The sequence below is a fragment of the Mycetomoellerius zeteki genome, unplaced genomic scaffold, assembly GCF_001594055.1.
Source record: "Mycetomoellerius zeteki isolate Tzet28-1 unplaced genomic scaffold, Tzet1.0 scaffold69, whole genome shotgun sequence".
Classification (NCBI taxonomy): domain Eukaryota; kingdom Metazoa; phylum Arthropoda; class Insecta; order Hymenoptera; family Formicidae; genus Mycetomoellerius; species Mycetomoellerius zeteki.
In genome coordinates this window covers 1,007,133-1,031,670 of record NW_017257708.1, presented here as the reverse complement: position 1 = coordinate 1,031,670, position 24,538 = coordinate 1,007,133, and the positions used below count along the sequence as shown (strand labels likewise).

The 24,538-nt window shown below is 38.2% G+C and overlaps 1 protein-coding gene across 1 annotated transcript in view; it reads left to right on the top strand.

The window, feature by feature from the left end:
• Ten-m (teneurin transmembrane protein Ten-m) overlaps positions 1 to 24,538 on the top strand; it is a 570,328-nt gene that overhangs the window by 151,314 nt on the left and 394,476 nt on the right. The window contains exon 2 of the mRNA XM_018457893.1: positions 18,074 to 18,158. Coding sequence (XP_018313395.1) covers positions 18,143 to 18,158 — 16 coding nt within the window. The 5' untranslated portion in view covers positions 18,074 to 18,142. The remainder of the gene's footprint in view (positions 1 to 18,073; positions 18,159 to 24,538) is intronic.

Below are 24,538 nucleotides of genomic sequence, written 5' to 3'. Positions count from 1 at the left end.
AATGCATTAAACAGACAACGGCGCTCTTTAGCAGACAGTTTTCATTCGCAAGAGAGAAAAAGAGACGAAGAATTACCAGCTGTCCATTATATCTTCTTGGTGTACTCTTGTCCGCGTGTACCGCCCGTGGTCGCGTATGCTGGCGTATGCTTTGCGGTAACACCAGCACGTGGCTAGTCCGAACCAGAAACCCACTCTCGTGCCTGCGGTTTCCTTTGTTTTCTCTGTTTTGTTTCGTATCACTCCATTATACCGCACGGAGAATCCTAAAAGAGAGCCGTATCCGTGTGTGAGCTCTTATAGGGCACCAGTATGGATAGAAAGTGAAAGATAAACTCGATCCTCATCTTCATGAAGCTGCAGAAACGAGTTCTTTGATTTAAAAGTGAAACTGTATTATGATTAATAATATTCCCTCTTTCAGCAATCTCGTTCTCCATAATTTTACATTTGTGTTTCAAATATGCCAGTACTTATAATGATCTTGTGGTTTGTGTAAGAATAATATTTCATCAATTAATGTAAATGAAAAAAATATCACTATGAAATATATCATAATGACAAGGAATTATATTAATTGGAATTGTTATATTAATTGGTTATTATTAAATATCGATAAAAAACCAAAAGCAAAAAAAATTTTTTTTTTCAACTCTAAGTATATTCTTCTTACTATATTCTTGCAAGTTTGGTACACTGAGAAAAAAATATCTTAATTTCAAAGAAATATTTCTTTACTCGTATTCAAACAAATTATTACTTTGGATCAATGAAAATTTCTTTGAAATTAAGATATTTTTTTACTTTAAAAAACATTTTAATTTCAAAGAAATTTTCATTGATCCAAAGTAATAATTTGTTTGAATACGAGCAAAGAAATATTTCTATGAAATTAAGATATTTTTTCTCAGTGTATTTATGATATAGAAAGATAGAAAAATGTTTGACAAAAAGATAATTTTATCATAATTCTACGATATACGTTATGCGGACTTTACGCTGTATAAATAAATGTGTATAATGCAAGTGTTAAAATTCAGTTAAGCCCGATATGGTTATTGCTTGCTTCGGCTTTCTATTGATATTGGTTGCGAAAAAAATAACATGAAAATAGTTTTATTTTATTATATTTATACGGAAAATAGATTACGGTTATTTTTAAATATATTTCGGTTATATTCAAAATATAGGTATGTATATATCTAACATTAATCAACACAATCACAATTCTGTAATCGTCGATAGCTCTTGATAATTGAAAAATCAATTCTTATTGTAAAATATTCGCAAATGTTTTGGAAAATGATACACATGTACATTTTTCTGTTAATGAATCTAAAATTTCAAAATTGCAAATGGAAAATACAGAGAATATTTTAATATAGAAACAATTCAATTATTGAATGTATATATTTACAAAGCTAACAAAAAAATTTTTGAAGCCAATCGTATCATCTTCTGCTGTAATAATAAATTGTAAAAAATTTTTTTAGTATCTACATGTTTATCGATTTATTTTTAGTGAGTTTATAAAAGAGCAACGATGCATGAGCAATACCGCGAATTGAACCAATCGGGGTGATGCACGACGTTTACGCTCCTATTTTCAACGATATTTTCGGGTATCGCGTACAAAGCGAGTAACGTTCGGTGCGATAAATATGGTCGAGAGTTTCAGCACTATGACGTGATCGTGAAACTTTGTGGCGCAGATGGTTGAGACTGTTCGGCGTTGAAAATTGTCTGTAATTTTATGGCCGTCAGAGGAAAAACGCGCAAGTTAGTGAATATAACGAATTATGGTGAAAGCGCGAATTAAACTAGGACAAGTTGTATAACGTAGAACTCCTCACATACTGCGAAATAAACTTTCGAGTGTGCTATAGATATCGATTCGATGGTTAAATATAACTTGTTAATGCGGCTCGATATATGGCATGCTGTACAAAGTGTACAATGTACATGCTCGCGTGTATCGACAAAGATACGGCGGTTCTAATGGGGGGGGGTAAAAAGGGTATACTACTCCACGGGTTGAGCCACATTCAGACTGACGCGGTAATGCGCACGAATCCATTTAGCGACCGCAACGTCTCCATCCAAGAGAGCAAGCAGAAGAGACTCGCAACGAAGGAGAGAACTAGAGAAATAGGCACGACACAAGGAAAACAGGGACAGAGAGAAAGAGAGAAGGAGAGGGGGAGAGAAAGAGAGAAAGAGAGAAAGAGAGAAAGAGAAAGAAGGAGAGAGGAGGAAAGGGAGGAGCAGGAAAATCTCTCGTTTCTAGGAAGAAATCCTCTTGGTACTCGAGATGCACGTCTGCCGTCATTAATGACTAAGAATACCGTAGCAGGCAAAGCACTAAAGACGTTGGGTCTTTCAGAGAAAATGTTTTCTTGCCTATATTGATTTGACGAAGAACTGTAACTCCTCTCTCCCCTTCATCTGATCTATGTCCAAAATATATTTCTAGAATAATAACAGATATTTGAATACAATCCCTTTACATACTGATGCATTTTTTGTTTCTATTTGAGAAACAGAAAATACCTACTATATTTAACGTGTTGCGTTAAAGATTATTTTTAATTTAAGTTGAAGATTTTCGTGCGACATTGCAATAGAACGTGTAGGAAATTGAAAAAAACGTCGTTAAATTCCTCATTCACCGTCCTCAAGAAAATATCTTCCGAAATCTCGTTTTGTAGACGACGTTGGACGCCTGCTGTGCTTTCGAAAGAACCCTCGCTCGTGGAGGCGCGACAACGAAAAAACCAGGGGGGCGTGTCGGAAAGACAGAAATTGCGCGAATTATGCGAATTAAGTGAGCTCGCTGAGTAGTGACAAAGCTGCGTAATGAAGATACCGAGGAAGGCGTGTCGCGGGAACGGAGGCGGGGGAGAACTGTGAGGCGCACAGTAGGAAGGGGTGAGGAGTAGGTGAAGGATATAAGACGAAATGAAGTCTGCAGGGTGGACGTCGAGGCAGAGGGAGCCAGTAAAATTCTTCGAGTCATGGGCGATGAAAGAAAGAGAAGACAAGAGAAAGAGGAAAAGGAGGAAAAGCGTCGGGGATGGTGGTGCGGAAAGTGAAAGAAGGAGCAGAAGATGGAGTGTCGAGGACGGTTGTGCACCGTCGCGACTGAGGGTGACTGTGTGTAAGTGGCCCGCGAAAACCAGGTGGAAAGGGAAACGAAAGAGGAGTTGATGCTGCTGCTGCTGCTGCTACTGCTGCCGTGAGAGCGTTGCGTGTATGTAGAAATAGCCGACGGTGCACCACATGCTGCCTGTAGCCGATGGAAATGTAAAACTGCGACAAGTCTTGGAATAAAGTGGCTGAATAAAATACAACTAAAATCCCCCGTCGCTCTCTTGCGTCCTACACACCAGCTTCGTGGAACTTGGCCGTGGCACGGAGGATAAGTTGAGGCGAGATGCGACGCAATGCCGCGACTATCACGCGTTACCGCAATGTGCCCTTCCGTCAAATGGAATAGTGAGGAAAAATCTCTCATGTGGGAATACACAAAGGGAGATGGCAGTTATGAATCATTGACCATTCATCCATATTGCGCTAGTGGACTATTCTTCGATTACGATCGTTTACTGGGATTGACATTCGTAAAGCATGTACAGAGATTATAACATTGTAGTCACTTGATAAAGCTTTTTAGGTTTTCACGGGTATTATCTTCAAAGATATCAGAAGGTTTGCGAGTTATTGTAGTCACTTGTATTTGAAACGCTATTAATTCTTCTCAGATAATTTAACCGAAAGTTTGAATTATTTGCATTTTTTACCGGAAACAATGCACGTATAGCGCATAGTATTAAGAAATAAATGTTATTTCTTATTTCGGTATGCAAATGTAGCACCCGTTGGTTTATACGAAAATGTATATTTGAAAGTTGCCATTGCTCTTGATTCGGAAATGACAGGAAGGGACCGAGTGACATGAAAGATAGCCCTTTCCGTTTCTCCTCTCTAGATATATACGTCGGACGCGGAATAACCTTGGGTGACCGGATGCATTATCTGGCTGTTCGGACAACGTGTAAGTGTAATTAACACACTACCGTTCATAACGAGAACAATGTACGCAGTCACACTAATGAGAGCAAATTAGCTCGTTTGTGCCAGTTTAGTTTCACCTCCTTGCTCCGCCGCTTTGCCGGCCGCGCGACGGGCTGTTCTCTGTGCGGTCAAGAATGCAAATTTGGCCGTTTCGCGCGCGCCAGTCTACACCGAACACGAATTTCTGTTGAGTTCCGTTGACGAATTTAGTGTTGCAGACGGCTTGCGGCGTATAGTTTCAAAATTCATGGCTGACGTGACAAGATGTCTTTGACGCTATCCACATTCATGCACTTGCTAACAAAACGACAACTAATACATGATTATTCTTGCACTGTGATGTGACAAATTGGATCAGTTGTGTTTATAATTTAGTGATTCTGCCGTAATCATAAGAATATCCAAGTAATTTTCGAAAGAATTATTTAATATAAATTAATTCAATTTGCTATTAGTTACATTTGTATTCTTACTAAATTATTAAATTATTAATCACGATATTGAATTTTAATACTATCTAGCTAAATATCGTAGTTTTTTAACGTGACTTATTGCACAATTTACGTCTATTTCTACTTTGTGGTCTACAGTTTACCTGAAGTACGAAGAAATAAAGTCGAAAGGCAAGTCGAATCGATTTTAAATAGAACCCTTTGCAAGAATGGACGTTTCGACGAGTATTACAAGCTTGGTATTTTCTGGATTTACATAGGATCGGAGCCACAGCAGCTTCTCGAATACGTACGCACACATATTTCTTCAGTTCGGCCGATTTGTTATCCCGTACCGAATATTCTTCGCAATTCGAATAAGATGTACTGACTGGACGTACCGGAAGAAATAGTTCACCAATTGCAAACTCTGTGGAAAAACATTTTATACGTTTTCAGTTTATGTTCAGATTTGTTAACAATCTTCAAAAAAAAAACATGTATTAGAGAATTAAATCGGATTATTTTATGATATGTTTGTATATGATATATAAAGACATATAATATTACGTGCAATATTACTTATGATGTAAATGAGGTTAATTTAGTTGCTAGCTGATTTTTTATCACGCGATTAATCTATTCGAATTTTATTTAAAATAAGATCACAGCACATAGGAAATCTCTTGCAATAAATCACTAGTAGACTCAAAGAACAGTGCAATATCTTAGATGTCGATTCCTTTGCCAGTTGATTTTAGTTCTCTATCGACATTCTTGAAAAGTCAAATCCACATCGCGCAGGGACTTGCCAAAGGAAGTTCATAGTGGAAACGGAAACAAAAGCGTAGAACAAAGGAGAATAAATATTCAGGATATCCGCAAACAAGGAAGGTTTACGATTTTATGTATAAAAATTGTAGAGTTACCTCGATCGCCATGTTACAAACGCTCTCACATTTCTTTGTTGCAAAATGCCCCGAGGGATGAAGAGGCGCGGAAGTGTGTTATAGAGCACAAAGGAGAAGGATTGAGGAAAAATGCACAGACACAGTAGTGTAACCATTCGACAGACCTCAAAATATGAAAAATGGACTGAAGTTTAGCGATGTTAACAGTTATAGCCGTTCCTCAGTTATCATTTTCTTATGTTAAATAATTTTTTCTAACCTTTCAAAGACAATTAAATTATTGTATAATAATAAATTTGTGTCATGTTGCGGATAAACTTTTGTTCGTTCATATTTCGTAAAGTGATTTATTGCTGCAAGTCTTTAATTTTCTTTGTCGTCACGATGCATGTACAGAGTATGCGAAATACATACACTTCGCCTTACTTTCCCTGTACTCTCTCCAGTCCCTTCTTTTATTTTCTACACCGTTCGCTTCTTTCCCTTTTGTCCTATCCATAGTGCTGCAAAAAGAGTCGCTGCGTCGCAACGTTAAAGTGCATTTCACCTGGGAGGAGCTTAACAGTAATGGCTTGCATCGTTTCGTCGAAACAAGCATCGATCGTTCAGCAAATGGTTACCGAAAACGTGGCGTACAATCTATGATTATCAAAACAACTATAGCGTAACGTCGATTTTTCATTCGAACTGCAAAGCAAGAGAGAACCGAGAAATATTTTAATTTGAACTGGATGAAATATTTTAATTTGAAATTTTACAGAAAAATGTGTTTTTTTTAAATTGATATATAAGAATAATATGAAAATATAAAACGTGTCAATCTTTGAAATTCATGTTTATTCACAAACTCATCCGCGTTTCCTCATTCTAAATCTTTCGACACACAATTATGTACTTTTCTTATGTTTGTTCCGATTCAATCTTTTTTCATCGACATCCCAGCCAACGTAGTCGTTGTATGCGAAATTAACGGCCGAGGTATTTTCCTCGAAAATTCGCTCGAAGAGATACTTGATGCTCGCGTAACGAACGACACTATGTCCATGGGAAGAGGATACCTTAGTAAGAGGCCTGTAGATTCACACTCAGGTTTGCAGACGGTCAAACCGCAGTGTCAGGTTACCGTACTTGTAGAGACGACAAGGAGGAGAGAAAAAAGCAAGTGGAAAGAGCAAGATAAAAATGAATGCATTGTCTTTTCTAAATTTTTACGGTGCTTTGCATTATGTTCATCAATCAATAATTAATAAATAAATATCGCATTATTCATCTTTTTCTATTGTGGATGTACCTTTATGACGATGAAGATGTTAAACGGGACCGTTTTCTACCTTTCTCTTCTTACAACCGCACGGCATGAATGGCTCGTTTCCCGGTAGCCTCGACTCGCAAAGCGTGAAACAAGTTGAACGAGCGTACTCGATAATCGAGTCGGTTGTTCACGCGGTTGCCTCATCGTTTAGGCGTGCTAATTGCACTCATTATCGACGTTACTGGAATACGGAAGACTGCTCCGTAGTGGAACGTTTTCGAGCGTTCTTTTTTTGTCAGCAGAGGAAATGAACAGTGAAATCAATTGTATCAACGAATAGGTTGGATACTGTATATAAAAGAACGGTAGATATATAAAATTTTAAATGTAAAATGAAAATATTTGCTGAATATAGAATAAAACGTGCGCTACAAATCGATTGTTTAAATATTTTGTGTTGAAAAATGTGTTAAATATTCTGCTTAATTTGAAATACTCCTGTACTTTGAATCCTCGATAATTTTGGATGAAATTAATTGCACCTATGTACAAATGAAATTTTTTGCTAAAATTTGTACACGTATTAATAATGGCATTGTTTTGTTGAAGATTGTATTATTTGTAATTATTTATATTATTTAAACATTTAATGGGATTTTCTACTTTGTCGCGCTGTTATTTTTAGAAGGTTTTTATGCATTTTTAAAATGAAAGTGGATCAAAATTTTTCGAAATTATTTCTTGTTCTCTATGTATTATTGTTTGAAAATAGATGCTATTTTTTCTATAAAAAATATGAATAATTAACAGATTTAATTGATTTTTTTGTGCAGGATTTATCTGTGACCATGATTCCGGATTTCCTGCAAGTGGACTGAAATTAAAAAATGAAACGTGAGCGTTTTAATCAAAATACTTGTGTCTATCGTCGGAACTACGCGGGAAAAAGAAAGTAACTGCCGTAACTAAAAAATTGCGTGTGGTAACTAAATGGTAGGTGTAAAATATGGACAGCTAAAATATAGGTATCATAGTTAATGTCTTAGCTGTGATACCTATATTACAGCAGCAACAGCAAACCATTTCTCGCCGTAGTTCATAAATTTATAGTTACGGCAGCAAATATATTTTAACAAACCAAGATTAGTTACGGCAGGGCAATTTTTTTCTATGTAGAATTATTCATTTCGCTTAATAAATAAATTGCACTTGTTCATTTTTCAGTCTTTTTTTTAATGTTTTCAAATCTCAAAAAAATAGGAAGAATTCAATTAATAAAACAATTCTAGTTTTGACGATTATAACCGCAAGTACTATAAAAATGATATCTTAATTTTTTATTTCAGTCCATTGAAAGATTCGAAATTATGATCGCAAATAAATCATGACGCATAAAAATCAAGTGCATCTGTTAATTATTTATATTTTTTATTTTAAAAAATAGCAAATCTGTCTACAAACAATGATAAATAAAGAACAAAAAATATTTTTAAAAATATTTACTCACTTTTCCAAAAAAAATTTCTAAAAGATTTAAAAAAAACAGCGCGACAAAGTAGAAAATTAAAGAGTTGGTATCATGCAGTTCTGCATTCTAAACGCAGTCTAGTCAACACTTGTATTGCTCTCAAGCTTTCACGATCTTATTTAGAATCAAATTCAACGACTCGGGATGTTCAGAAACGTCGCGAAATCCAACCGAAGTATTTCACGAGAGTAGAAGGAAGTAAATACGAGACGTTCTATCGACAAAAAAAAAGAAAAAGTATCTATTTACGAGTCGCGTCGTGTTCTGTTCATTTCGACGTTGGCGTGATCAAGGAAACCAGAGTTTTAATTTTCCGCTTCAGCAATTCGCTAGACGGAGAATCAATGAGAATTAGAGAGTAGGGTAGTATACCCTAGCTTACCCTCGAACGAAAAGGAATTCGTTGTTAGAACGATGAATTGCGGGAGAGCGTGTGGAAATGCAAAGGGCACCGACTTTGCTAAACGTCTGCTTATGTAAATGTACAAATTATATGTAAATTACATTTCTTTTATTGCTAGCTGACATAAAACAGAGTGCAAAATAGATAGAAAATAAATAGATAGATCGAACATGGCGACCTGCGCAAATAAAATTTTATTCGTATTTCCAAGAGAGAGATGTTCAATCTGCAGTGACCCGCCATACCAGATCTCACTGATATCTTTAGCTTAATAGTTGCTAAAGTCGTTCGTCAAAGTATACACTCGCAGCAATTTTCTTCAGAAAAGTCACATCGCACCTTGGGGCCAGTAACTCCGGAGATCTTCTAGCGCAAGCGAGAAATTTAATCGTGACTCGTTCGTACGATTAAATGTCACTGGTGCCATACACGTGAGACCGAAACGGGGGAGAGAGACAACGGTGTCCCGGGAAATGAAAGGGTGCAAGACGGAGCGGCGGAACGCATCGTACGAGGAACGGAACGAATAAGAGGGAGAGAGACAGAGTAAGAGAAGGAAGAGAGGAGAAGGTAGTCGAGGACGAAGAGTAGATCAGCAGGGTCCCAGATTTCCCCAGTGATTGTCTCGCAAAGTCTCGCAGAGTCTCGTCAGACCATTCATCGGCGACGTGCCGAGACTTCAAGTCTAGAAGGTTGCAGCTCTCCGCTAAACCGTCGCCAGTCCTTTTTCAACCCCGATGAAAGAGGAGGCAAAAGCTGAATCGCTCGATGTCAACCCGCGTGTGTTTTATCCTGCGAGTTTCTGTCTCCTTCTCTATATCTGTCTCCTCTCACCTTTACCCGCTTCCACTCTTCCCTCCTCGTCGTTCACCCTTTGATGATGAAATTGCCGAACTGGCCGATAACACTGATTGAAAAAAAGGCTCCCACACAAAATCGAATTTCCAGTTACGAGCACCCCCCATCAGTATAACGGGGACACCGCGATACCGATTGCTTTGATCGCCATGTATATACAGCCCTCTCCGTTATGAAACCCCTTGTGATCACCCTAAAACTTGCCAGAAATTACGGTTATGAAATGAATCTGATCTGAGTTTCTGATATTTCAATCGCGTAATTATAATTATGGTATGCTTTGACGTATAATCTTAATTAAATGATGAAAAATGCTATTGATATCTGAGACGTAACAATTATATTTTATTTTTATGACATGTTATCACCATAAATTACAATCTTCTCGTAAGATTCATGAACTCGCATTTCTCTTTCGTTCTCTATTTAAGCGCCATGACGTTTCAGAAACTGTTCGCCCTTAGCGGACCAGATCAGGCAATTCGCTTTTGATTAACGAAGCCCTCGGCGGCCAAAGAAACGATTTACATTTTGGCGAAACGGGGGGAAATTTGCGAAACTGGTCAGCAGACTGCACGGTCGGCGCGTATTAATTAGAGACTCACCCTTAAAGTACCAGCAAGGCACGGCCTTAAAGTACGGCAGCCGTGGTCTGGCGAATTCAGTGCTCGGATTTCACGTAGTCAGACGCGGGTTTAGTGCGCCGAGGGGGTAATTATTCAAACGGCATCCCTCGTGGCGGGAGAGTCACGCAAGGGTACGGCGCGTCGGCGGAGGGTGTGAGTGAGTCGGCCTGAGGGGGCGCGAGACGGTGGCGGGAGGGTTTCTGAGCGCGTCATCCATCACTCCGTAACGTACGCATGTACCCGCGAGTGCCCTGAAATAATTGAGCGAGAGCGGTGGAATCGTTTCTCCTCGGTAATGCTAGCGACTGAAATTTTGTTCGTTTCTCGGGCGAGTCGTACCGTTCACGGAAAAGCAGACGGATAGAAAAATGGAAGCTTCTACGATATCTCTACTTTGAACATGTTTATGCGTTTATTCGTCTCAACTATTGCAGCATTTGAAAATGCATAATTCTCTGACGGTGATATATGATATATACTATTTTTGCGTACGAATTTATATAACATGAGTATATACGTGATAAACGTTCGTATTTTTCATAAAATATGATTTTCCTGTTTCTTCACGGATGATGATCAATTAAGGGGTAATAGTTATTATATTATATGCAACTTATTCTTCAACGGTATTAATGTTTTGGAAAGAAATTTCAGTTGGAGCGACGAGTATTACAGATACACTGTAAGTGAAGAAGGGGATGTCGCGACCAGCGTAGCCGATGCTTCGTTCGCTTGGTGAACGTTTCGGCTTCCCTGGTCACGCTTCCCCAGCACGACTTTGATTATTCCAGAGCCGTACGATTAGTATTCTGTAGAAGAGAGAACAAATGGACAGAAAAAAGAGTGAGGAAAGGTGTCGAGAAAGAGACAGAGAAGGCAAAAGGAACGGAAGCGGGAGAGATTGAGCGTAATAGCGCGGAGGAAGGAAGCGAGGAACAGGAAAAAAGCGGGCGCCGAAGCCGTTACGTTCCGGTTCGGCATGCCGGACCGCCGCGCGCCCGGTCCGTTTTATAAAGCTGCCTACGAAATTAAGAAGCTGTAAATTTGCGAACCTGAATTAGTATTCCGCCAGACTTCCTCGCGCCGTCTGGAAATCGCGCGAAGTGGAAGGCGCTAGCGAAACGATATCGAGTTGGGGCGAATACAAAGGGAAAGCATTTGTGTCGGAAAGGCAAGCAAAGAAGAGATGGGGAGAGGGCTTACAGAGCGACCGAAAGTGAGCGTAATCTTCTTTTTGGGCCCTTCCATTCCTACCATCTCCTTTTTCCATTCTCGTCCTGCTTCCACGTACGATACGTGCTTATTTTCGGGGAGTAAGATCGACGAGTTGCGATGAGTAAAAACGAAAGTCACCCCTAAAGGGATAATCTCGGCGAGAAAAATATCGACGATCAGTCCTGTGCTTGGTGACACGGCACTATACTCCATTGCAACTATTGCAATATACTCTCTGCGATATATATCTGTGCTTATTTCGAGATGCATCTAACGAACGAAATAATGTTAATGACGCCGATATGATAAGATATTGCAGGCAATAAGCTTGATATGATAAAGTGATACGTTGCGTAAGATAGAAACATATAAATCATTACATATCATACTTGTTTAATAATCTTCATATCTTATCCTCTATCTTTTTAATAAGTGAGTTTAATGAATGTTGTTTTTACAAGCATTAAAAATATTAAAGGTTTGCTGAATCATCGATAACAAAAATTAAGAGATTCTCTTTGCCTTGAAGCTGCGACGTTAATATGTTAGACACGCTAACATTTAATTTAATCAGCTTGTTGACACATTGTTATATCATGACAAATGAGCTTTCATTTGCCACTATTCTGGCTGTGATAAAGCGAAAATTCTAACAATAAAGACGTTACATTCCGCGTATCCTAAAATAATTGAATATGCGTTGGAGTAAATTAGCGGCGGCGTTGAATTAAATATAAGACGTCGGTAAGCCTTGGGGTTGGGATCGTCGACGGTGCAGCTTGCTATTAATGTCACCAGCCCTAACCACGGGTCATGGACACCGTTAGAAGGGTGCATTCTTAATCAGGTGTGCCTTTTGGTACACCCGCGCGCCCTAAACTGAATGAGATAATAAAGCTGCATCCGCAGGAAACCCCTAATAACTTTACGAAATCTGGATCAACTAGTTAATGTGATAGACCCAATATTAATAATAAAAAGGCAATACTATGCGTTTGATAAAATAACAACATGCCAATCAAAATTTGATAGCGTAATTCTATCTCGTAATAATGATCATAGAACATATATATATTGCATATATACAATTCTAGTTTGGATTCACGCATACTACGTAATTGTTTATCAGTTAGAATTTCTGTATATCAATTGATAAGGATTGTATTTAATATTTATTAAACATATTTCTAATAACAATAAAATCAATATTTTTGACGAAATCAATATTTTTTTATTTGCAGTCAATTTTATTTTAATGATAATATGAAAAGTTACTATTCGCATTATTCGCCTAATTTTTCTATCTTAAAAATAATATCTTAAAAATAATTTTTCTTTCAACCGCTATATTTTCTGTCTCCAACGTTGCTCTTTGTAATTGTCAGCTTGTGACTTATTGTTAGACATATTGAGCGTCGTTATTGCAATATGAAATCCCTACGCATCAAATCGTAGACAGGATTCCTTAAGAAATCACCCGTCGTTGCGTGAATTGCGAGCGACGGCGATACAAATCATATATACCGTGACGAATTTACTTTCTCCCATTCGCGCAATCCGACGGGACAACCGCGTCGCCGGCGCGAGCGACACAAAGGGTGAGCGATGATGAATTGGATGCAACTCGCATCCCCTTGGCGCTCCCCCGGAGGGTTCGTGACGCGTCCCGATGTACGCGTCCCAGCCCCATACGACACCTACATACACACGTGACATTTGCCCGTACGCGATTTCGTGGGTGCGCGGCTACTTAACGATTCGCCCGGTTTTTGCACCCGGCAGTGACTCACGTTCTCGCACACATGTGCCACGTAAGCCACACACTAACTTCGGCGACCAAGTCGGCGGATTCTGAAATTAAATTACGAATTACGAGCGCGGGTGTGTACGAGGCGTTCGCCGCGGTGCGGTTCGGCAGCGGCGGCGACTTTCGAAGGGCGGTTTGCGAGACTTTACGACTCGCAGTTATTTCCTCGGTGGCGAGCTCGCGGAGAGAAACGCCGACAACAGGGGAAAGAGGCTTCGAAATGACTCGCTTACGAGACGACCTTTAAACTCACCCTAATTTTTTTCTTTTTCCGCGGGCGAGTTACAATGTAAGATCACTTCAATAGGAAACTTATGGAAACTGTATATATGAATACTCAATATATATATATATATATGAATACTCAATGTTTTATTATCGCTTAATTTATATCTTGCCTTATTTTAAAGTCATTTTAATTCAATTTGAAAGAAAATATAAGAGTTAGAATATAATAACTGAATTTAATTTTAATTGCTTTAAAAATGTAGTCAATTCTGGAATACGACGAGAAAATGAAAATTGATAAGGTAGAATGATGATTATTAACATAAAATTCAACTATATCGACATAAGAGTCAATTAGAATATTGATTTACATCTCCCCAGTACGGTGCATGTTCCAATATCTAACCAAAAATTTTCTTAAGGAAGAGATTCTACAAATTACGTGAATAAATATTTTGTTTTACTACGTAATTTCGATATTTTTGAAGAATATTTCTCGTTTACTTGCGGTAATCTTGTAGAAACCGACAATGCGTTCGGCAATGTAGCCCTCAACGGCGGGCAACTTTAATGTCCGACACCGTCAGTCGTTAGATTGATGTAGCAGCATCAGTCGAGTATTAACCTGAAATGAGCGTATAATGGCGGTGTCGGGTATTTGATGCCTGTGCTCAGGATGCAACGTATGGCGTCCGCTTATATGCAGGTTCTAGAATATTGGGCTTACATTATATACGCCGTTCATATAGTTAAAATTAAGCGATATATCGATATGCCGAGGTATCCGAATACATATCATATGCGTTGCATATGAATATACACAAGATAATATCAAGTCATGCGAATTATATCTAACGTCAATTATTGCATTTAAAACAGTAGCAGTAGTAATTCTTTGAATTTCCAACAACGACTAAATCTTTTACAATCTGAAATAATCATATATTGTATTTTATATAGCATTAATTATTAATTATTAATTATTATTACAATTATTATTAACTATTGTTTAAAGGCGAATGGAGAAATTGTGAACAGATAAGAGAAAAGTTAAATAAACGGACAATTATTTAAACAATTAATACAAGCCTTTATTCAAAAGCTTCAGTTATTTGGCTTTAAATTACAATAATTAACATTCATAGGTATATACCAATATAAACTATAATTTTAAACAAAAAACAAAATGCTTACCGTTTGGAATTATTTACCGTTACGCGTGGCAATGTTGAATCGACTTTGTTTTTACTTAAAATTATTATCGAAAATATGTGATAGTATTTACTAGTGCGACACTAATTGTAAGCATATATCGGATTATTATTACATGCTTGAAACTTGAAGGTTATCACTACTCTAATATATTATAATAGTATTGTTTACGTTTACCCCGTATTTACAATTTCACTCTCCTCTTCATTTTATAATTTAGTTCGAGCAAAAAGTTGTCATCTAATTGAATGGAAAAATAAATCCCGTAGATTGTAATTGTAAATTTCGAAATTCCCAGATGCTTGTCACGCGTGCGTGCATGGTAAAAGGAATAGTTTTTCAAGAATACTCACGACTAGACCGTACTTACTCAGAATAGTTTTTTAGTACATTTTCGTTCCGAGAAACGGTGCAGACAATTGACATTGTGATAAAGATTCGAAGTGCAAACCGATTTCTCTTTTTCTCCTTCGCGATTCTTCTGTCGGCTCCTCGCAAGAGTGTAAATATCGTACATATAGGATTTAGAGCGCGTGTTTGTGCACGTCTGTGTGCTAGAAATCGAAGGAAAAGTCTCCATTCTTAAAATTCCCGATGCCCAGGTCCCCGGTGCGGCTCGCGGCGATATTGGAAAAGCTATCGACGCCTTCTCATCTACTCTTATAGCGTACGAACCGGACGAAATATTCGGACGCAATTTCTTTATGATAATTCAATTTATCCTTCGATCGCACGTCAGCGGCCGCACGAAGTGCATTGGCTCTATCGTAACGGGCTGTACCGATACATACATGACCCAACATCCCTGACGGTCTCCTAAACCTTTTATTCTGCAAATGGTCAGACCTTATTCACCCATACTGCTGGGAATAACCGGCCTGATAAAGAATCCTATCCGCCTTCCGTGAATTCATTTCGCGAGTACCTCCAGAGCGCGTTGCCTCGAAAATTCATGAAAATTGATTGATCCGTATTATGGTTGCGGCAAAATTTTGCACACGAGATATATCTATATTTCCTTATTGAGCTTTAAAATGCTCATTCTCAGAAGCAACGTTTTTGCGCAACAGTTATAGCGTTGTCTGCTAATATTTAAGTTAACACATTCAAAATTTATATTACTAATTAGTAATTATTTTGTCTTTTACATTTGCACGTTCATTTATTTTTGTATCTCGTGCTTTCGCTTCTGCGATGCTAAATGGATAATACTTTTCGAATAAATGCTCCTGCAAAAAAAATATGTTACTTCTTATATAATTAATCATTATTTCTGTCACATATTCTAAAATATTTCCTTTAAATAAATATTTTTTTTCTAAAATTTTTCTTGAAGTTTGAAGATTCTTTTTGGAAACGATATTCTATACATTGTACATATATGTCTTCCGGCAAAATAAAAACAATCTCCTAACAGTAGTGCTTGCTTCATCGACCGTTACTTCCAAACGGTTGACCCATTCGTCGTGCTTTATACAACCCTATATATATTTCGTTCATAATCCATCTCGTATCAATTTATCTTAAGCGTATCGAATCATATCCGTGAGTGTCTTTTCCCTTCTCTTATTTTCCCGTTTTCTTCGGCGCTTCCCCATCTCATCCCGACGTCCTAGCGCGAGCAACATTATCCGATTATTTCCGACCGCCATTTTCCACGGTCCCACAATGCATCCTTCGATTGCGACGAGTCTCGATTGTATTTTCGTAAGTGATATTTGCTGAGAAAACTTTGGCCACTTCACTCTAATTGTTTCTCCCTCCCCGCGCCGTCGTGCGAAAAGCAGAATCCGTCACGGTGAATAAATATCTCCAAATAGACATACTAGACGAATCTGCTCCATTTCCAAAGAAGCATGATATTTTCTTCCACGTTAACATACATTTTTAAACTCTCATTTTCTACTGGTAACTCCGAGTTCTCGAAAGAAATAATGGAACCTAAGAGCATCGTATAAACGTGTACTGCTCATGAAGCTTTTAAATCTATTACTGAACGTCAAGTTTTATCGCGTATTTTCCCTCTTATATTTGCACGTTAATTATCAAAACTTTCCTTGATATGTCCTGAAACTAAATCATTATTCGGCAACGACTATTACTTATTTTAACGTCTCTAAAATTTGACGAGATGTTGCAATTTTACGATTTTCGAGAGATATTCTAGGTACTTTACTAGCACACATTGTTAGGATATTTGTTAATAGGATGTATTTACAGTACAATGCACAATATAATAACGGATAATTTAAAAAGAGCAGTCATATCAATCGTTCGATCTACTTGCGTATTTTCCATCACGAAGCGCTACAAATCGGCAGTAAAAAGTAACGCAAAAGGATTATTATCAGACATATAAATCGGTAATATAATTAAAGTTGGGTGTTAGGAGGAAATTACAAATGTGTTATGACTTACTTATACGTCGAATAAAACGCTGTCGATATGTACCGTTATTAGAGAACCAGCGCCGTTCTGTATCGCAAGTTGCTAATTAGTTCGCCAGATGGACAAACCGTTTGCGGTAAAATTGGCTCAGTTATATAATAAGTCCTCGTATATTGCACGCTGCTAACGGACTTTGGCGGTTCTACGTAACCACTCCTCTTCCCCGCCATTCATATCTCAATTTCCAATCGTTGAAAAGGGAAGCGATATTCCAGCTTAATCGATAACTGCGTGCAATCTGTATTCTCACTGATACCGTCACATTTTTGCACATTTTTAATTTCAGTTAAAAAAATACTGTAAAATTATATTTCTTTCAAGATAATATTAGATTCGCGCGGACCGTCTTCGAATGTGTAAAGAAAGTATCTCGTTAGGATTGATATTTCGTTTAAATCACGTTTTGTTCGCCATCGCCAAGAAAGGATTGCCTCAGTTATACGTTTTCAGAATGTGCTCGGCAGTATTACGGACAAGGGGAGTTTCCCAGCTTACGTACGAGGGATTGCTGGTTATACGTTGGACGTTAAACCGGCTTGGAAATAGTTTCCGGAACTAATTTACTCGCGAGGGTCAGCGTCGTCGTTGCCGCCGCGCCACCGAATATCCTCTTTATTTCACGTTTCGGCTATCGTCCTCAAAATCGCTGCGGTCGCGAAGAGCGAACTTTGAACACGGATATAACACACCCGATCTATTCCCTGACTGCGAACCAATATTATCTTTGATCCAACGTCATCAACCATAGTAACGCCTAGATATAGTTCGAATACCGAGAATTCCTATGGTATGCCGGACCGCGCGAGACGTATGATTACCCGCGATCGAATCAGCGTATTACGTGCTATGTTTATCCTAGTTTGGTGATCGCCGATGAAGCATCCTCTCCTTATACTCGTGTATAAATATATACTCTTATAATTTCTTTTACAAATAAAATTGTTTAAAAATCTTCTCATTTTCTCTATAGATATCTTATGCATTTAAAATCATATTTATCATTGTCATTTTTTAAATACATCGAATTTAATCTCCAAATTTAGTAAACATTTTACATTCTAATTCAATTATTGCTTCCAGGTGACGACTTATCCTTGTGTAACCGCGACTCCGACAAGGAGTGACCATCGAGGTACATGAAAGAAGGACATGAACTACTCGCAAGGTAAGCCAATTTCGTTCGATAATATTACGGTCTAAAATATAACGTAAAAATACATCTCCGGACCCCTCGTCGCGATGGACAATTTTACTTCACGAGAGAGAGCCGCGTCACCGATATCTTCGTGTATCTATCGAATTCACCGAAGGTTTGTCCTCGTCCGATTTCCAGTCCAGCCAAGTGAGCGGGCGGCGGTCTGAAACAGTTCGGAAATTCACTCAACTAATCAAATACCGCTAAAACCGCTAAACAAGTTAGGTTAGCAATCTACGTGCTCCGAATGGCAACTCCGAACTGCTGCGGCTGCGAAGCGCGAAAACGCTCGCGACTGCTTCCACAATCCGCACGCCATCTTCGCCCTCTCATCCACCTACATTCCTTAACGAGGGGAAACGACTCGATGCAGACGTGTACGGATCGCCTAATCGACGGTCCAAGTTCCGCGATTGCAGGTTTTGACTTTGTCGTGTCCATTGTGTCATCGCCTGGTCGACACAAAAGCGGATCGATAGACATGATAAATTCTCCAATTTGCAATTAGAATAAATTGTCGCGGTATTTTTAAAAATACAAAAATATCCATTACATCAATATTATATGTTTATAGGAAGCATTCCTTTCAAAATAGTGAAAGCAAAAATTGCAAGATAAGATAAAGCGGTTTTAATTAATGATATTTCTTTTTAAAAAAATTAATTATGTCTGGCACGTTATTATAATTTTGAATAATGTTTTTTTTATTAAGTTTTATTAAGTTTTTAAAATTAAATCAATAGTGATAAGCTTTCTAATAATTAATATACAAACGTAATGTTAATTCTATTAATAGAATTTATTAAAATCGCTGCGAGATTTTTTGATTATGAATGCATTCCATACATATGTCGAATCAGATAGTCAATCAGTATATCTCGAGGGTGCAATGACACGTGCTGTCATGCTGTCAAGATATTTTTTCCCCCTTTCGTGACCTAATTGTCCTCATATTTTCGACATCGGACGTTATCTCATCTATCTGCCTAATAGAAAAGCCGCATATGGGATATGTACCGTAATATCTAAACACCTTTGTGGTCATTCACATGTAAATGTATGCTGAGTCGGCCATTAGGCTTTCCACGGATGAACAGGTCCACGCCGATGTACAACGAACATTGATCCCTCGTTGTATCCTTTGTCCTTGCGACGTCTTTTCAGCATTTTCGTCTCGTTTACTATTTTACGGAGGGATACCTTTCCAAATGAAAAAGAGCGTACAAATTAGTCGGATCGTTAGTGAAATCCATATTAACGAGACACCCGATTCTCCCTCAGTGGAAACGCACTCCGGATCCCATGTTAATTCCAATCCCCAGTTCTTCAACAACGCACAAAGAGGAGAGTCGCAGCGACAGCGTTCTGTATTTCTTTTGTTGCGGTAATACTCTCCACTAAACAAGTCCTGAATATTTTAAACATATTTCACAGAACGCACGTAAATACCGTCCGAAAGAATATTTCTTTCTCGTCGTGCACGACAAGAAGAGAAAAATATACACGACTGTTGCGAATGAGAAATGAGAATAAATCATTCGCGTATTTCAACTCCTTGACGATGTTAGGCACAAAGGAACTGATTAGCTTTCGTAATTGAAACATACAAAGGCATAATAAATTAAGATAAGATGATTGAATAGCGTGGAATAAAAATGCAATGTTTGTGTAACTTTGTGTCTCTTTCATTTTTTTTCACATTTCAAAGGGTAACGCACGATAATGTGCCTTGGATCGAATTGCTTTAGGTATTATTGTAACCCCTTGTGTGGGAATGACAATGCGATCACAACTTCCTTTCAAGGGACGAAAAGGAAATGTAGAAAAGCCGATGCGCACGGCCGTCGAATACAGGGCAGATAATGAATTTAGCCCGTTTTAAAGAGGTTATTGATGGAATCCATTCCCGGTTCTAAACGCATGGTCGATCGAGCGAGAGACCCAGGACCGTTAGACCACCCCCGTGCTTTCTCTTACCCCTAACGTAATTGCAAATCCCTCTCTCTCTCTCTCTCTCTCTCCCTTCGTCCTGGTCAAAAGACGATTAAATATTTCCGCTCCGCAACATTTTCTCTACCTCGTTCACGCCAAGCCGATATTTATTTAGGCATTTGCCCGAACCGTTCGCCGAACGAATATCTGCCGTAAACCAACGTTAGTGTCAAGAGTTATCGCGTAACATAGTCTCAACGAGCAGCGCGTTTGCGCAGCTACCATTTCATCCAATTTGCAACGCTACAGCGTAGAGTGCATCGAATGGGTTGTGTCGTAATGCGCGTCGCGTTTATCGATGTAAATTCACGGAGGAATTGTTCCCGAGCACGAGCCAAAGCGAGATTATCTACTTGTTCATTACGATAAATAACTCGGATAGAAACTATCCGTTCGACGCAGCAGGGCAAAATGAAATAAATATATTTAATTAACGGTATATGCGCAAAATCGCAATGATGAAAGACGCAGTCTCAGCAAAGTATGGATTGTGCTAAAAAGACTTTATGCAATATAAACCACTTCATCCGTACAGCTATCTAAAAAATTGACGCTAATCCACGTTCGTCTCACGAATTAACTCTTTATGCGGCGTCTCGTGGGAGAAGGCGCGAATTGAGCTGCGAGAAAGAAATGCCGCCAAGAGCCCTCTTCATCTGCCAACCATCCGGCTTATATATTGTAAATACCACGTAATCTGATGACCTCCCGGCGACGGTCCCTTCATTACCAGCGCGGGTGCCATTGTTCCATAGGTATAATTGAATTCCCAAGGCAGCCGCTGCCGCCAGCTAACCCTCATCCTCTCGACATCAGCGATCCGAGAGAACCGCCGATTCCACGTTGGAACTCTACGAGACCCTGATTTACCCCATTCAGTCGGGAATAATGCGATATCTCGTCCCCCCGAAAGCCACATCGAACCTCGACTCGAGAGAGCGGGGGTCATTTCGACAGAGGAGGAGGTTAGTCTAAGCTCGTACACGATTCCGAATGTCCATCCGTTCATCGCCCAAAGTCTTCCGCTCGTCTCCGCGAATGTCGCTTCCACTTTGAGTGCATGAGCCAACAATAGATTCTATCGATGCACTCGAGAATGATCGATAATTCGAAACTGAACGCCAAGCTCAACTACGTTGTATTCTGCGTAATTCCGAACGTGGATTATCAGAGTTGCTCTCTGAACCATATAAATTTAATATGAAACCAGATCGCAATACAACGTAAAGTTCGAGCACTATGCTTGTATAAGCTTGCATAAATAATGTAATTTGACATTTGCACGAATGTGTACAAAATAGATCAAATTCACAATATTTTCTTTAACTCATAAACTTTAAAATAAATTTAGTATACTTTTATTTCAAAAATTTCAGAATATCAATTTCTCTGAATTGTAATTAATTGAAAAGAGTTTCTATTTTTTTCGAATTAGATGGAAGCGAACTATTCGTTATTTAATTTTACATCTTCAGCATATAAACTTTTTATCCGGAAAATGCATTATTATTCTTAATAACGTTCGTTATATTACATTATAAATTTTCATGGATGACAGCTAGTGATCATTAAGTTCTTAATGGTCTTTTAAGCATCAGAGCGACCGTTTCACCAGTGAATTGCCCGATTTACTTATAGTACACTAGAATATTTCTACCGCCGTCTCCTTTCTAAGTCTGACGGCAATAATTTTACTCGAGCACCTCCCGTGTCAGAATTCTCACCGTAATCCGCAATATATACGTTAAATATGCGTGCATTACAACGCGCGATAAATATTGACTTTAATATATTAAAATTATGTATGTGACTTTTAATGTATCAAAATTATCGCATCAAGCTCAAAGCACAATTTTCCATTGTGCATAAATCTGCACAAATCTCACGTAAAAGTAATAATAAATTGGAAAAAGAGATATTCTTTGGAATATTTTATCGCTTAACCAATATATATTTAAAAATTATTTTCTATTATTGTACAGAAAATAATTTTTGCGCGCAGAAAGGTAGAAATTTTTACGGTATATTCACGACAAAAATAATCGACTTATATTCATTTCTACTAATATAGATTAACTTTAATCTCGGTCAACTTGCTCTTCATCTTTTTTTAATTCTTATAGAACTAAAAAAAGATTAAGAGTAAGTTGTGAACCGAGATTAACCTATATTGATGGAAACGGGCATTAACCTGATAAAAATTGAAGTGCCGTCCTCGAAATTACAACAAATTCGATATAATCGTCTCTGCAATACACTAGTGGATAATCACATACATAAATTAAACGATCGACTTCATTATCATTTATCAAAGATCGCTAACTGTCAGTTCGAGATAATAATATGTAAAGCATGTAACGTGTCTAACTAGGGAAACACGCTGCAGACATTCGCTAATCGTAAGTGTCAGAAGGTCGTCGCAGCATTCAGAGACTAGGATCACCTATGGTATCCTGGATGTTACGGACTGTCGCGTCCATCCTTCCAGGAACCCACTGGTGATCATGAATAACAATGCCGATAATGCGTCGACATCGTCGTATGCGTTGTTCGTAATTAATGCTCGTCAGACGCCTGGGACGGAAAACTCCGCTGTATCTCCGTGTTCCAGTATGATCTTGCCGTTGAGGTGCCTTTATGCCCATTTTACGACACTGACAAGCGTGTCCATGTTCCTTGTACAAACAATTTCCTACGCGACTAATTCCATGATGCGTTCGTCTTGTTTTTTATCTCGTCGAAGAAATGTAACAGAGCAACTCAATTTTAACAAAAAAACAAAATATCATATCACGCGTATATGGAGAACGTAACTCAGATGTTACATCTGTATAATTCACACACTGAGAGGAAAACTTTTTGGTATTTGTAATTTTAATTACATATTACTATAATTATGATTATGACAACTACTAATTACATATTATTGTAATTATGATTATGACTACTATAGTATTAGTAATAATAAGAATTATATATATAATTATTATTTACTAATACTATAGTATTCATAATCATAATTACAATAATATGTAATTATAGTTACAAATGCCAAAAAGTTTTCCTCTTGATACATAATCAACTAATTAAATTATATATAATTGATAAAATTTTATAATTAGGAACTTATTCATATAGAGATAATATAAAAATGAATAAATATTACATTATAATATCTATCCATTATAATATCTATCCATTATAATATCTATACATAAAAACAGTATAATACTAAAATTATATAAGTTACTAGAACAAATTATATTTTTCTCCTTTATCTTTCTCCAAAGAGAATGCAAATTTTCATCAGCAATGATTTCTTCGCGCAAGTTGCGCAAATCGCCTTTGTACAGGAAATACGCACATCGCAAGCATAAACACATCGTTCACTGCACGACGCTGCAGGTGCCCTGTCATAGTCATGACTGATGACCGACATTACGATTTGTCAATAACAATTGTCCCGGGCATAACCGCCCCGTGCAAACTGCAACTGATAGCTAACATCGATTGTCCACGTCGACGTAACTGTCTGCCACCCGGAGTGACCCATAACGTATCCGCACCAAAAATCTGCCGCGGACAGCCGGGCGCGAAAACAGATTCGCCCGGCAACGTTGTCGCGGCTGGTACGCGACGTCCACGCGAATACACGCGACCGATCATTTCGCAGCATTGCCAATTTTTTGTGTATTTTTTCTCGGTTCTTTTTTCCTCTTTTTTTTTAACAATCGAGGGTCAATCCGCGCGTCAACTCGCCCGCCGTTCAACTGGAAACGAAAGCTATTATTCCGTTGGGAAATAACGGGGCTTTTTGTTCATCGCAAAGTGTCTCCCCGATAGACTGACGTTTAACATAATTAAAAAAATTGTTGTAGTAACGTAGTGTGTTGTTATTCGTTATTGGTGCATGAAATTTTACATATTGTTCGTTGTATTAATTTATTTCTAATTTTATTTCATTTTCTATCATCAAGCATTGAAATAACTTATTTAATCAATATAAACTTATCGTATAAAAACATCCGTTGTCGACGTGACAATTATGCAAGAGGATGAACGGTTCATGATGTCGTAGTAACTTCTCGATCGCCTTCTTGGACGCACGCATTTTGAACGCGGAAAATCCCATGAGATTTTTTCCTCAGCCACTCTCGAACGTCCCACTCTCAACGAGTAGAAAGAAGTGGATGTAGGAAATTCAATTTGATCGCCGACACGATTTTCGATTGGCAGACAGCTCGACAACACGTGTGTGTCTGCGAGTGCAACGCTGAAAAGAGAGAGGAAGAGAGGAGAGAGGAAAGGGGAGGGGGAGAGAGAGAGAGAGAGAGACAGAGAATATGAACGGAATCGAG